Raw genomic sequence first — 13,359 nt, 5'->3', positions numbered from 1 at the left:
AAATGGAAAAGTCATGCATACAAAAAGAGAAATCTACTCGGGGATCTGTCATTAAAGTCCAGGGTTGAAGGTTTGGTTCTAGCCCCCCGTGTGTGTCGACGTCCTTGACACTCTCCTCACATAATGGAGTCATTGCCATTCCAGCCACACTCATGCTGGAAACTTTATCAAGTGCTCTTTCTCTCAGCCTTTTCCCTGCGCTACCTTTTTGTGTCTCTTTTACTTCTTCCCTCTCGATTTTGCACTCCATTTCCATCACTCGCTTGCCTGGTGAACACACACATACACACACAAAACTTTCCTGTTTAATTTACTTTCCACCCCCTGTGCAAAGATTGTGCATTGACCTCCTGCTGCAAGAAAAGCACACACACTGAGAGTTTACACAACCTGTGTGCATATTTTGTGTAGCTTTTTTTTTTTTTTTGTTCGCATCATCAAGCAATACCTAAGTTTTAGCCCAAAGCAAACAGCCCTGTTTAAGATGCAAAGGATACACCAGCGCAGGTATTAAAGTGAGGATATGAACTGGTGGAACTAATAAGCCTCAAGCCCGATTGCCCTCTCCCGTCTACTTTTTTTTTTTTATGCTCTGCTTCCTCGTTCTATCCCTCTCTTCCCTCCGAAGCCAAATTATTAAAAGTCAGCTTATCTTTCAAGGTGTTTGATCAGAGGTATGAGAAGTGGGTTTGCAAACAGACAGAAATCCCGTACCTGTCATTTTTAGAAAAGAATCACGGATCCCAGTAATCAAACAAGGCGCCGTCGTTAAACAGTCATTACAAATGTGTCTATTCCCTCTAAAGATATGTAGAAAAAATGAAGTTTGCACAAACAGATAAATGCTACATCCAGTCGACCTGAAGTTTGGACTGAAACTATCAAAGTGGACAAGATACATACACACTCCTGCAAGATCACTATCACCAGAAATTACTTGGTTAGTGAATAGATTTGCAATAATTTAGTTGCCAATGGAAGAAGTGTGTATTTAGCAGGTCCAGCGACATTCTCCAATCTTCTACCTTTTTAAAAATGGACTGCCACTACATTTCCTGAACCCAAGTGGGTAAATGAAGTTAAAAATGTGTTTACACTGGGTGTGATCCAAGATTTTGCAGAATGATGTAAATCACCTAAACCTATCTTGGCAATAGTGACAGGGTTGTAGCAGCATAACAGCTTCCATTAATGAAAACAACAGCATTTTCTGCTGTCTAGAGAAAACCATGCACCTAACCACTTCTCATTGTGTCCTTTTAAAGCTCTGTGAAAATTAGTGTGTTTTAATGATTTAATTACCTCTTAACAAGTGGGGCAATTTTCTCAGCCTCATCAACTGAAGGGTCAGGGACTGTAGGAACCCAACTGGGCAGCAACAAAATAATGTTTTGCAATAATGAAAGTGTCAATGCCAAGCTTGTGATTGCATGAAAACATCCAATCATAGGTTAAGGAGCTGAGGTCTCGATTAATATGTTAATTAATATGATGGAGTCTGTGGTCAATTTCCTAACATCTATAGACATATATTTGAAATGAATTTCCTCATTTAACCACAACAAAACTTTGACCTGAACTTGGACACAGTTGTTTTGGTTGCTAAAACTACACTTTACGTAATTTAAAGCTATGGTGCAGAGCTTTTGTTGCCCCCTGCTGCCAGTGAAAGAAATAACACAAACATTGTTAACATGTGTGACCCCATTAATCGCTTGCTTTTTTAGACTAAAGCTCTTCCCCAGAGTTCCTCTTAGACACGTCTTCGATTCTACTGCATTGTTCCTGACCATAAGAGGAAGCCATTCATAGAAACCATAGTTACATTCATAACTCCCAGTTGCTGTAGGCTACACCACTGTTCAGTCCCAATCCCTTGAGTTCCCTTCACATTGTACGTGTGGAAATGCTCTTACTTTCACTATTAAACATAGCCCTGAGGTCTACTGTTGTTTTTCTTCAATTTGATTTCAGTCAGTATTTTTTTCCAACATTTCTCCCTCAAAGACGATGGTTCTCCACTATCCTTCCAGTTTTTAATAATGCGTTGGACAGTTCTTAACCCAGTTTTAGTAGTTTCTTCAATCTCCTTAGATGTTTTCTCTGCTTGATGCATGCCAATGATTTGACCCTTCCCAAACAGACAAACATCTCTTCTACGACCACGTGTCTTCAGTCATGGTTGTTTAAGAAATGAAAAGCTACTCATTGCATCATTTGGGGTTAAATAACTTGTTGTCAGCTGAAAGATAATAGCCCATCAGTAATTATCCAATAGGAGGCTCGTAGCTATTTGCTTAGTTAAATCCAGGTGGTGACGTTTTGTTTTTTTTGGCCAGGCAGTGTATTTTTGATGTGAACACAGTTTCTGCTTTGCGCATTTCCCCTGGTTATTATCCCCCCCCCCCCCCCCCCACACTCATTCTTCACTAAGCGCACAGCTCGCTCTTCCTTTTGTTTTCAGTGTCCCGCTCCAGCATTGAGTCAAAGTTAATTGGCTTTAATTTGCACTTTTATGGCACTGCAGAGCTTGGCAGTATAAGCAAAAAGATAATGTGTGTTTATGAGCTCCAATCTTCCGCATTTGTGTGAGATGGCTTAATTGGGGCAATATCTTAACAAAATCTTGGAGTGGTTTTGGACCCGAGGGAACAGAGTGAATTTTCCACCGGTGCAAGATATTTTGGAAAGCTAAAGGCTTTAGAGAAATGGCTGAGGTGGCAGGAATAGAAAAACAATCCAACTCTGACTGAAATTTTTCATCCCAGTTCCCTTGGTGCTGGGGTGCACTGTGCCTAAAGAACTTTTAATTACATTCACGACTCACAGCAGAATGAATAATGAGAATTTTAGGCTTTGTGGATCGTTGCCATTATCTTTTGGATTCATCCTTCATGCATTCGAACGAATTGTTACCCAGCTACTCAATCAGTGATTGAGCTCAGCTTGTTATATATGCCAGGGAGTCCAGCTCATTTCATTAGAATAAGCGGGGTGTAAAATCCTTTAGGGTATGCTACGGGTGAAAAGCTAATAGAGCATATGGTAAATCTCCCTATTAATCAATTCCTCCTGAGTGTGCCGTTGGCTGGTTAGCATTTTTAGGAGTCATTTGGTTACAAACATGTTTAAATGGGAAATGCTGAACACATAAAATCAGGGCTGCTGTGAAGGGTCAACCCACTTAAGGTAAATTAAACATTTGTTTTCATTTGTGTGTCAAAAACTCAACATATCATATGCATCATTTATAATAGACTAGTTTCATAATTAGCACTCTTGAGTAGGAGTCTTTCTCAATAAATCAACACAGGAGATTCAGACAATGCACTCCATGCACTGTTGTCACCATGGCAACTTTTTTCTTCCTATCTCTCGCTGCCGTGTAAGTACCTTGCACCTGTCCGCAGTGTGTCTCGGGAAGTTCTTATCTGGTTTTGACTTTGTCACTCTTCGCTAGACAGCAAGGGGAAACTAACTGGAAAGCCGCAACCAGCAAACATAAACAAGCTTCTCAAGACAGAGAGCATGATTTATTTTATTTTTTATTTGTTTTTGTTCAGCTGACTGTTTGTGAAGCCACTGAGAGAAATAACACAGTTGGGAGTTGGGTAGTGGCAGGAATGGAGGAGTCAGGTTGCACATCCCACAGATGTGAATGTTCCCCGACAAGAACATTAAACAAACTGTTTAATTTGATATTTAATTAGCAACTCAGACACTCATTAGTTCTCTTAATGACTCAAACCTGTAAATTAAAATTTTGGAAATTCACTAAGCAACGTCAGCTGTTGCATTTAAAAACTGCATTATGGGAGTGTGGGCGGAATTAGTGCATACAGCAGGTATCTCCACTTACAAGGCACCAAGTCACAAGAGAACGCTATGTGGAGATAAACACAGTAAACAAAAGGCAGCATTACTTAGAAAATCGAACGCGCATTAGTTCACTTAACAACTTAAAAGCTGTAAACATAAATTCTGGACACACACTAATCAATGTCAGCTTTATAAGTTGGCTGTTGATTTTTGGAAATGCATTTACACACTAAGAATTTGGACACAAACAATATGGCAGACTACAGCCTACAATAAGTGGGTAATTATATGAAAATGTGCCATTGTACAGCCCTCAAACTAAACATTTTTTTATGTATTTAGTGGCATTGAAAAGTTCAGGGTACTTCGACATAGCTTGTGCCCCTTTCTGCTAATGTAAACAGCAACTGTTAGCATATCCAGCTAACTAACGTAAAGCTTGCTAGCTTGCTAGCTAAGTAACACTGCTCTACTTCATGAGCTAACACTACTAGCATATTATGGGGTTATAGCATAAACTATGGGTTATAGGCTACATAAATCAGCACAGTCATATTTTGGTATTAGAGTTTAAGCTAACGTTAGCAGCTAGGTCAAACTGTTACCTGGTGTTAGCATTAAAATTAGGTTTTGTTATAAAAAACACATTTTAAAGTGACATTAAAAGCGAAAATACAAACAAGTACCTGTAAACAAAGAGTCACCTGGTAACCAAGTCACGCAGCCAATGTTAGCTTAGGTAGCTGGCTAAATGGTTAAAAGGTTAAACGGCTATAGTACTGGACCCAATGTAAACGTGTAAGTGTGGTAAGGTCACTTTCTGTGTAAACTCGGAGATTGTGTGCAGCTCAACTGGTTGTTTTATGAAAAAGGATTGAGGTTAACAAGGCTAATGTGAGATCACATTAGAATATCTAAATGATCAATGAAGTAACTGCTGCTGTGCTGCTTGCATAAATTGCCCACAGCTTCTCTCTCAATTTGGAGACATGTATTAAACTTCCTGCTGTATAATGTCTAAAAACGTTTGATAATGTCAAGGGAAATAATACATTTGTGTGTCTGGAAGCAGATTTCCAGGGCTGAGAGAGCTGGCGGTGACCTTGGTCTTTCTGTTCCACATGCACAGTGTCTTAAATATCACCCTGGGCGTGCAGATCTTTGAATAAATTGTCTGTCATGTCTGAATAAAGCTAGAAAAGTCACCCATGTCTAAATGACACAAAGCCGTCAGTGCATCAACTTGACAAATCTATCAATGTTGCATAGTCGCTATCTGAAAAGGGTGTCTGTCTCAACTCCAGCATCCATCGTCTGCCACTGAGAAATGCATGAGGCTCAGCCTGCTGTCATTACCACCATGTCTGGGTACATCCGTAAATATTGTTAGCTTGCTCCTAACTGTCTTGTCCCATCTCAGTCAGGTACTCACATTCTTTCATTTCCTCTTACAAATCAATCTTCCCACATACCCGTTTTAGTCCCTGTGCTTATGCGTCTATGTGAAAAGGAGGAAGACACATTGGATCTAGCTTGGCTTCATTCTGTTTACACTTTCGGCACAATGGGGACCTGTAAGGGAAAATGTTTTTCATTGCTTTCTTTGGGTCCAGAGGGTACCATCAAACTTCAGGTACACCTAGAGGACAGGTGGAGACACAGGTTTCATAAATCTAGCTGTGTATACAGCTTTATCCTTTCCAATATATCTGCTGTCATCTTTTTTGACCTTCTCAAGAATAATTTCCACCACTAAATCTGACTGAATTTAAGACCTTACAAGAAAAATAGTCAAATTTCTGGGCACAGGTTAGTTCTGAAGGGAAGAGGAAACAATGTGTACCTTAACATTTCGGATCCACAATCCATTAGTGTGTTTTTGAGTAAAGTTAATTATAGCTTACAAGTTTGCAGTAATCTAAACATAAATGAATACAACTGGACTGACTACTCACACATTGAAGAGGTTCAGGCCGATGCGGTAGAGGCGTTTTCGCATGACGTCCGTGGACAGCGTGGGTGATTTACAGCTTGCTGGGTTCTCACAGTGGTAGCGTGGCAGGCTGAGAATCATGGCCTGCAGTGCCTCCTTGGACGAGGCTTCGGATGTCGAGCGAGCCTCTGTCGACGTGCTGCTGCTGCTCATCTGCTCCGAGCTGTTGTCTGCCGTCTCAGAGCCACATCTCTTGACATCCAGTGGCTCCACCAAAGGAGAGATTCCCAGCGTTACAGTCTCCTGTGGTGGGGGGGCATAAGGGGGTTCTCTTGTTGGTGGTGGTGGTGCCACCATCGCAGCCTTCTCTGGGCTTTGAGGGGCAGCCATCTTATCCAGTGGGGTAAGAGGAGGTAGATCTTCCTCACACAGCTCCTCTTCACTAGGAGGCGGGGCAGGAAATTCAACCTCCTGGTCGCTTCCTTCTAACTCTGGCTCTGGGGGTGGTGGTGGTGGTTCTTGTGGTGGCGGCGGGGGATCTATAGTTTCAGCTGGGACCTCTACAGGGGGAGGAGGAGGTTCTTGTGAGGGACCAGGTGGGATGAAGGACGGTGTGGAGTTTGTCGTTATGGGAGTAAACGTGACAGTGGGGGATGCTCCTTCTTGTTGGACGCTGCTGCCGAGTGTAACAGAAGTGGATGATTCCAGGACTGAGGACGAAACACGAAAGTTCTGGCTGTCAAACTGCACCGTCACGTCACGAAATGCCATCATCAGCTTGCTAGCACTTCTGGACAGGTCACTTGGATCCACCGGGCCTTGGTGAACTGTTGATTCTCCCACACCACCTCCTTCTCCACCTCCTCCTACTCCTACTCCCACTCCTGCTGTTGCTGCTGCTGCTGCTGCTGCTGCATTGAAGGAGTCGGCACTGAACTGATAGGTGCCACCTTCCTGCAGTGAACACATGGTCTTTAAGCTCCAGTTGCTAAGTGCATCGTCTATGGACTTTGCCAGTGACTGGACCTGTTCGGTGAAGGAGTCTTCCAGGTCGGTCAGGGTGCCACCAACTGTGGCAGGCAGAGATGGTGAGCGTACCAGTGGGATGCCTGCCAAGTTACAGCCTTCTGCCAGGGCCCGCTCAGCGGAGAATCCCTCCGTATTCTGCACTCGAACCTTGCGCAGGGAGATGCGTCGAGGCAGACGGCTCTCCAGAAGCGAGTTGCGGATCTTCTCAAAGTTTTTGCTGAGCTGGTACTGGCGGAAGGCAGTCTGGATCTTGCAGGCGGCACGGCGGGAGATGAGGTGGCCACCGTATTTGTGCTCTAACATTTCGATCTAAAAGAAATAGAAGAGGGATACAGAAATAAAGTAATGAGTTGCCGGAAATTCTATGGTGTTTTAGAACTTACAAGATAATAATAGGAACACTTATCTAACTGTACTCAACCAGTAATGGCCGAGATGGCATGTTAATGGTAATTAGAATTTGCAGAACAAACACACACAGATACGTAAAGGGGGAAAAACAAGATCAGAGTCCTCAGCCAGCTGTCCCGGACTCCCATAATCCCTCCCTCATGGAAGGTTATGTTAGAAGTAAGAAGCTAAAGCCTGAAATAAACTTTATTACCCAGGGGGCGGGGCACTATCTGATACTTCTGGCTGCGGCTAGTTAAAGTAGCCTAAAATTGCATTCGCTTTACAGTCCAGGAGGCACATAAAGAACATGAACAGAGTAAGAAGATCCCACAACAGAGCTTGGGAAAGTGAAAAACCTACCCAACTTTCACTGCACTACACACTAAAGCCAGTGGGACGACTGGACGTAGAACAGGTTGCAAATGCTTTAGGTTAATTTAGGTGACACACTAAAACTAGAGAAAACAGAACGTATCCAGGTATTTTTGCAAGGGCAATATAAGAAACTGAATGCATCCAAACCCTATGACCGCACCACACACTAAACCAAACAATTTGTTCACACTTCAAGCAACGATGAGTAGGGAGCATGTGGACCGTAGCACTACAGGTGTTTCAGCTCTCTGCAGTGCATGAAAGGTGAATAGCTCATGAAAGTGTGGGTGTGGATGGAAAATGAATGAGCCTGACATTAAAAGAGAAATCGTGGTGGGAATACAAAAAAAAAAAAAGAGAGATGTAAAGGGCTGTGAAAAATAATTTTTGGATGACTTGGCAATATTCAGATATTAAAGCACCAAAAATACAAATTCTAATTTTCCCAGATGGCTTAGCAATTTTATTTTCCAAGCTGGTCCTGTCTATACGTAGTGAGAACGATTGAATTTTTTGTCAAAGCCACACTTTGAGAGCAAGAACACAGCAACGGCTGACTCATGGCATTTGGACAAACCGTTCATTTCCTCAACAAATAGAGCTCATAATCTGTGTGAATTCCACAGAGAGGCCCTCCACCCAGCTTTAAATTGTCTGAAGCCGAACAAGTCATTAATCTTGCCTGTGAAAAATTGCTCAAATGCTGTGGGAAATAGATAGAGATGTAATATGGCCCTCCCCATCTGGCAGCAGCTCAAACACTGGATGAAACCTCTTTGAGTTTCCCAGAACAATCGGGGTGTGGGTATCTTTGGAAGTGCCCAGAAAGAGCGCTTATCTTCTGAAGTCGCTCTGAAATCCTTTTCATTCAGACTAAATCAATGAATATAGTTCTGTTTCTGTTATAGCTTTATTAATGGCCACGAGTGTGGAGGAGGTTTCAGCTCTGAAAGAACTGCAGTGTCGACTTACAAACACAAAGATATATTAAATATACATGATCTAAATGTCATGCGTAGCAACGTATGGCACTTAATTCTAAGAGATCAAAATCCTTGCTGATCCCTCTGTTAAGGATTTAAAGCAGCTCCTTGTATCAGGGTGATGTCTACATGAGGATTAATCTGGTCCACGTAAAAAAATACCCCTCCTCTCAATTCAAATGCATCAGAGTGAATGGTCACTGCAGCCCAGAAGGATGAAATTGTGACTTTCAGCCGCTAATCTCCTTTCACTTCAGTCATGGACAAAGTCAAACTGAACCACCTCATACAGACTTCTGCGAGGAAAAAAAAAAAAGCACTGATAGGCAGTAACGGCTGGAGGGTTTGCAATTTGCGATAAGTGGTTAGTTCAACAAGATGCAGGCTGTGTCGTTGTCACTGGAGGAACGAAATCACATACAAAGCTCTTTAGAAAAGTGGAATGACACTGAAAATCCATCTTATCTACTCCATTTACATTCCACTGCAGAGCCTCTGCGTGCAGAGTGAAACGTATTGAGAATATTAAGGTGGTTTTCTGAATAGGATGCTGGTTTGCAGCTCTACTGTATCTGCTGATGGCGACTTCTCTGCAGCCGTCAGCTAATGCAGACAGGTCAAACTCAGCCTGAATATTCATCACTTTTTAATCTGGATTGTTCTGTGCTGTGCTTTTTTTTTTTTTTTTTAAAAAGACAGGGGCCGAGGTAATATGATTGACCTGATTACTCAGAGAAGTGTCCCTCATCAAAACACATTCTGCAAAGAGTTCCAGTGCAGAGGTGCCCTTGAGTGCGAGAAAGGGCCGTCAGTGTGGCGCCGTTTGATTAAATGTAGCAGTCGAGCTTGTTTGTTTTTTGCCTTCTGCGTAAGCTGGGTCGGGGATGATGAATAAAGCATTTGGGTCACGTTGTTTTCTTTATTGGAGTGTGTAGCTGATACACTCTGCCATTCAGATGGAATTATAGCAAGCAGGACGAGCTGGGACATGATGGATGGAGGAAGGAAGCGTGGCGAGGAAGAAGAAAGTGGAGAATGTAGATTAGGTTTTGATACGAGGCTAACAGGGATTGCGTTGGGGATGCTGATGTGTTGGTAGCCCTGTCTTTATTGCAAATTTTATTCATCTATACACAAAGGAAGCCAAAACAAAGGCAGCACCACTGACCCAAACTCCTTGGCTTTCTAGCTTCAACTACTCTGTCCATGACTTGATATGCTAGCATTAGTCAACCTAATGAAACACATGTTTAGTTTTTCTAACCCTAGGGCACCTCTGCACTGGAACTATTTGCAAAATGTGTTTACAGACGCAAATTGATTAAAGATCTCTGGCCAACCCATTTGATCACTTGGAAGTGACATTGTGGACAGTCTGTCCTAAAGATCGGGTGTTTGACCACCACGGTTTTTCCTTTTAACTAATAAATTTATCCAAAACAACACTTTTTTTCCAGTTTGGGGATCAGAGCCAAGTTTTAAGCGTTTTACATGAATTTGGAGTTGGGTTTCTGGCCACTTAATTGAGGCATGTCAACATTCACTCTTTTAGCTCTATTTTTGGTCCCTACCAACCAGTGATGTGTCATGCGTAAAAGAGCCGGCTCTAAGATTCGGCTCTTGGTAGTGAATCAGAAGAGCCGATTCCCATCTAGCTCCCCACTATTTTTGTTTTGATGGGCACGCCATGTGGCCAATCACATGTGAGGACTTAGGATCATACCATTATGTGAGAGCAGAGAGGGGGACAGACGCTGTGGCTGACTGAGTAAGACGGCAGAGAGAAGAAAGAAAGAGAGAAGAAGTCGCATCAGCCCGATTTTCTCGATGCCAATATGCACTAAGGACATTTATATCATTTGAGTTTGGCTCTGTTTTTGCTTGTCTGGATTTGATTGCAGTGTTTTGTTCATTTATTTGCGCAATTCAAGTTTTATTGAAATATTAAACAAAAGTAAGAATGCTTTTGTAACAGAATAACTGCACAAAATGAAACAATTATTAGGCTTCTCATAAAAACATTGAATGCAAAAGGGCTTATCAACACACAAACCATATGTATTTGTTATGTTGGGCTAAAATATCAGTCTATAAACGATACTAAATAAAGAGCTTCTCAGGTGCCGAAAGAGCCGGCTCTTTTTTGGGAGCCGTGGCAAAAGAGCCGTCTCTCAGAAAAGAGCTGAACTTCCCATCACTACTACCAACTCATTAGAGAAATATCTCTCTTTTCACGCCTTGATACTTCACTATGGTCTTCAGGTAGATACTAACTTTGTCTGCTCTTTGGTACAGTGTTGTGTGCAGAGATATTTAGGAAGCTTTTTCGTCTAAAAGTGGGCCGGACACATTAACAATGAGCTGAAACAAATCTCCATCTAATTTACTATTTGATTAGCAAAGCAGCATTAACAATAATATTTCAGGACACCCTAATGATCATGCGTAACTGCAATATTTATGCCTGCAAAAATCTATTACCAGCATTAGGCAACTGTCGCAAGTATGAGGCAAAAAGGAAAGAACAAAAATCCAACCAAATGATATGTGGAAAGTGCACCAAAGAAACAAGAAAGCTGTGACTCAGTTTGTCGAGAAGGTGAGATACAAAAAAGCGGTGGTGAGACTGATGATTGCGCCAAGAGTGGCACTGCTGAAGGTCCTCCCCATTAGCCCACTGTCAGTTCTATCTCTGATCACTTCACTAAGCGCTGATGGAGAGAGATTATTCCAGAGACGCAGCGGTTTGAGAGAATGGTGATGGCACTGCTCCCTTTCCTCCTGTGTCTCTAAATCGATTTTGACGGGCAGATCAGCACCACGTTGACCTCATGTCCCCAGTTGAACGAAGGAAGGGGAAAAAAAAGGAAAACAACTCAGTGGAAAGTGGCGCCACACTACAGAATGCGTAGGAAGAAATTGCAAGTATGTAGTGGCAGATTTAACTCCAAGTCTGAAGCTTAAAAGTGAACATAAACAGAAAAACTGCAATAGAAAACGAAGAGGAAAAGAATAGATAAGAGAGGATAAAAGTGGACAAGGACATTAGTCTCTAAGCCCCCTGAAGGATATGGGTTTTCATATGGGTAAAGCAATTTCCGATAACAATCTCAAATAAATAGAAACATAAACTCAAATGCAAATGTTGAATATTTTTCAAGGATGCAGAAGCGCAGCCTGATTTTGGGCCTCAGATGCTTTGGGGGATGTTTGATATCTTGGCTCAAAAGATGAGACTTTCCTCTGTCTGTGTATGAAATATTAATACCCAGAGGCTCTGGAAAAAGAATGTGTTTTTAGTCCGAAAATATTTGAGCTTTAAATGGAAATGGGTCTAAAGACTAAAGGTCAACCAAAGGTACAATTCACCACATGTTTTTTCACAGATGTGTCTCTTCTTTCTGTGGTATCGTAACAAAACATCCTCACTGTTAAAAGCCTCCTTTATAACCTTCTGATTTGCGAGGTTAAAGAAGCATGAAAGTCACAATATTTGAATTATAACATTTACAACAAATTTGTTGAACTAAATCGACGTCTTGTAATTTTAAAAGTCCTGTCATTCTTAGTTCGCAGCCTCTTACAACGTCTGAAGGGAATAACCCCTTTCCTGACTAATACAAACATCTACAGTTAAACAGCTTTTCTGCCAAAAATGGGCGTGGCCAAAGCAGCTAATTTGCATTTAAAGCTACAGACACAGAAGCAGCCTGCTGGGGAAAAAAAGCCAAAACCAGTGGCATACAGGCATGGCAGAATTATCTGTGCAGTATTTTGAACTCAAAGACACATTGTGGGTACATGACACTAATTAAACAGGAGTATAATATAATATATAATAATAAAAAAACAAAAAAATACAGCCAGTTTAACTCTTTAGTTTAGGTTGACTTGGTCTGAAGACATTAAAATCTGTATTACTGCACTTTCAAAACTCATCAATTAATACATATCTCTTGTTTGTTTCATATGTGCAAAAAAACTAAATGTAATAAATGCAGGTCGCTGCTTTATTGGAAGTTTCAGCCCAGGTAGCTGCTACCTCCAGTGTTTGTTTTAAACTGAGCTAATCAGCTGCTGGCAGTAGCTTCATATTTACTGTACAGAGCAAAGACAACAGGAATAGGAAAATCAGTGCCACAAGGTCGTGATAACAGTCATACTGAGATTAAAGTCTGCCCTCTCTATTCATATTTACTTTTGCCATAAATCAAACAACACTAAAGTCAGCATTCAATGGGTTTTGCCCTTTAATGAGCCAGAGGAGACTGATATGTGGAAGTAAAGCTGCAGATCGGATCTTACAGGGGGAGGGAAATGCAAAGCCACGATTATTAGCTTCCATGCTCATGCACACTGTCTCACAGCAGAGAAACATCTGCATGATTAATGAGACGATTATATAACGGCAGAACTGGGACACAACAAATGCTGACTGCATTACAAAATGAGGATGACAATGGGAACGACTTGATGTCGTCAGAGGATGCAGATCTGTTTAGCTCATGCATCCTCGACCAAAGTCACGTAAAGGTCAGTGGCAGCTAAATTTGATGCAGACAAAACCGGAAATTAATGAAAAACGTAGAAGTGGTGTCAAACAACAAACTGCAGAGAGGACAAACTGTGATATGATACCTTTTTGGTTTTCTCAGCAGTAATCTACTGAACAGTGCCACATTTTTTTGCATCAGCAGTTTTGAGGCAAGCTACTAGTGAACTTCTTAATGTGTAGCATAAAATCCGCCCTCTAACCTGGGCCTTGTTTCAGAAGTTGCATGCTCTTGCACATTTCAGTGTAATTATGACTGAATACAAGCCATCAAA

The 13,359-nt window shown here is 41.7% G+C and overlaps 1 protein-coding gene across 1 annotated transcript in view; it reads right to left on the bottom strand.

Annotated features, from left to right (window-relative positions):
• iqsec3a (IQ motif and Sec7 domain ArfGEF 3a) overlaps nucleotides 1–13,359 on the bottom strand; it is a gene marked incomplete at its 5' end in the record, with an annotated part of 100,712 nt that overhangs the window by 32,867 nt on the left and 54,486 nt on the right. Inside the window, one exon of the mRNA XM_084573426.1 lies at nucleotides 5,775–7,090. Within this exon, the coding sequence (XP_084429552.1) occupies nucleotides 5,775–7,090 (1,316 nt within the window). The remainder of the gene's footprint in view (nucleotides 1–5,774; nucleotides 7,091–13,359) is intronic.

This window comes from Chelon labrosus (genome assembly GCF_963514085.1).
Source record: "Chelon labrosus genome assembly, chromosome: 23".
Lineage (NCBI taxonomy): Eukaryota > Metazoa > Chordata > Actinopteri > Mugiliformes > Mugilidae > Chelon > Chelon labrosus.
Note: the sequence above shows the minus strand (reverse complement) of the source record. Positions and strands in the feature narration are given on the sequence as shown.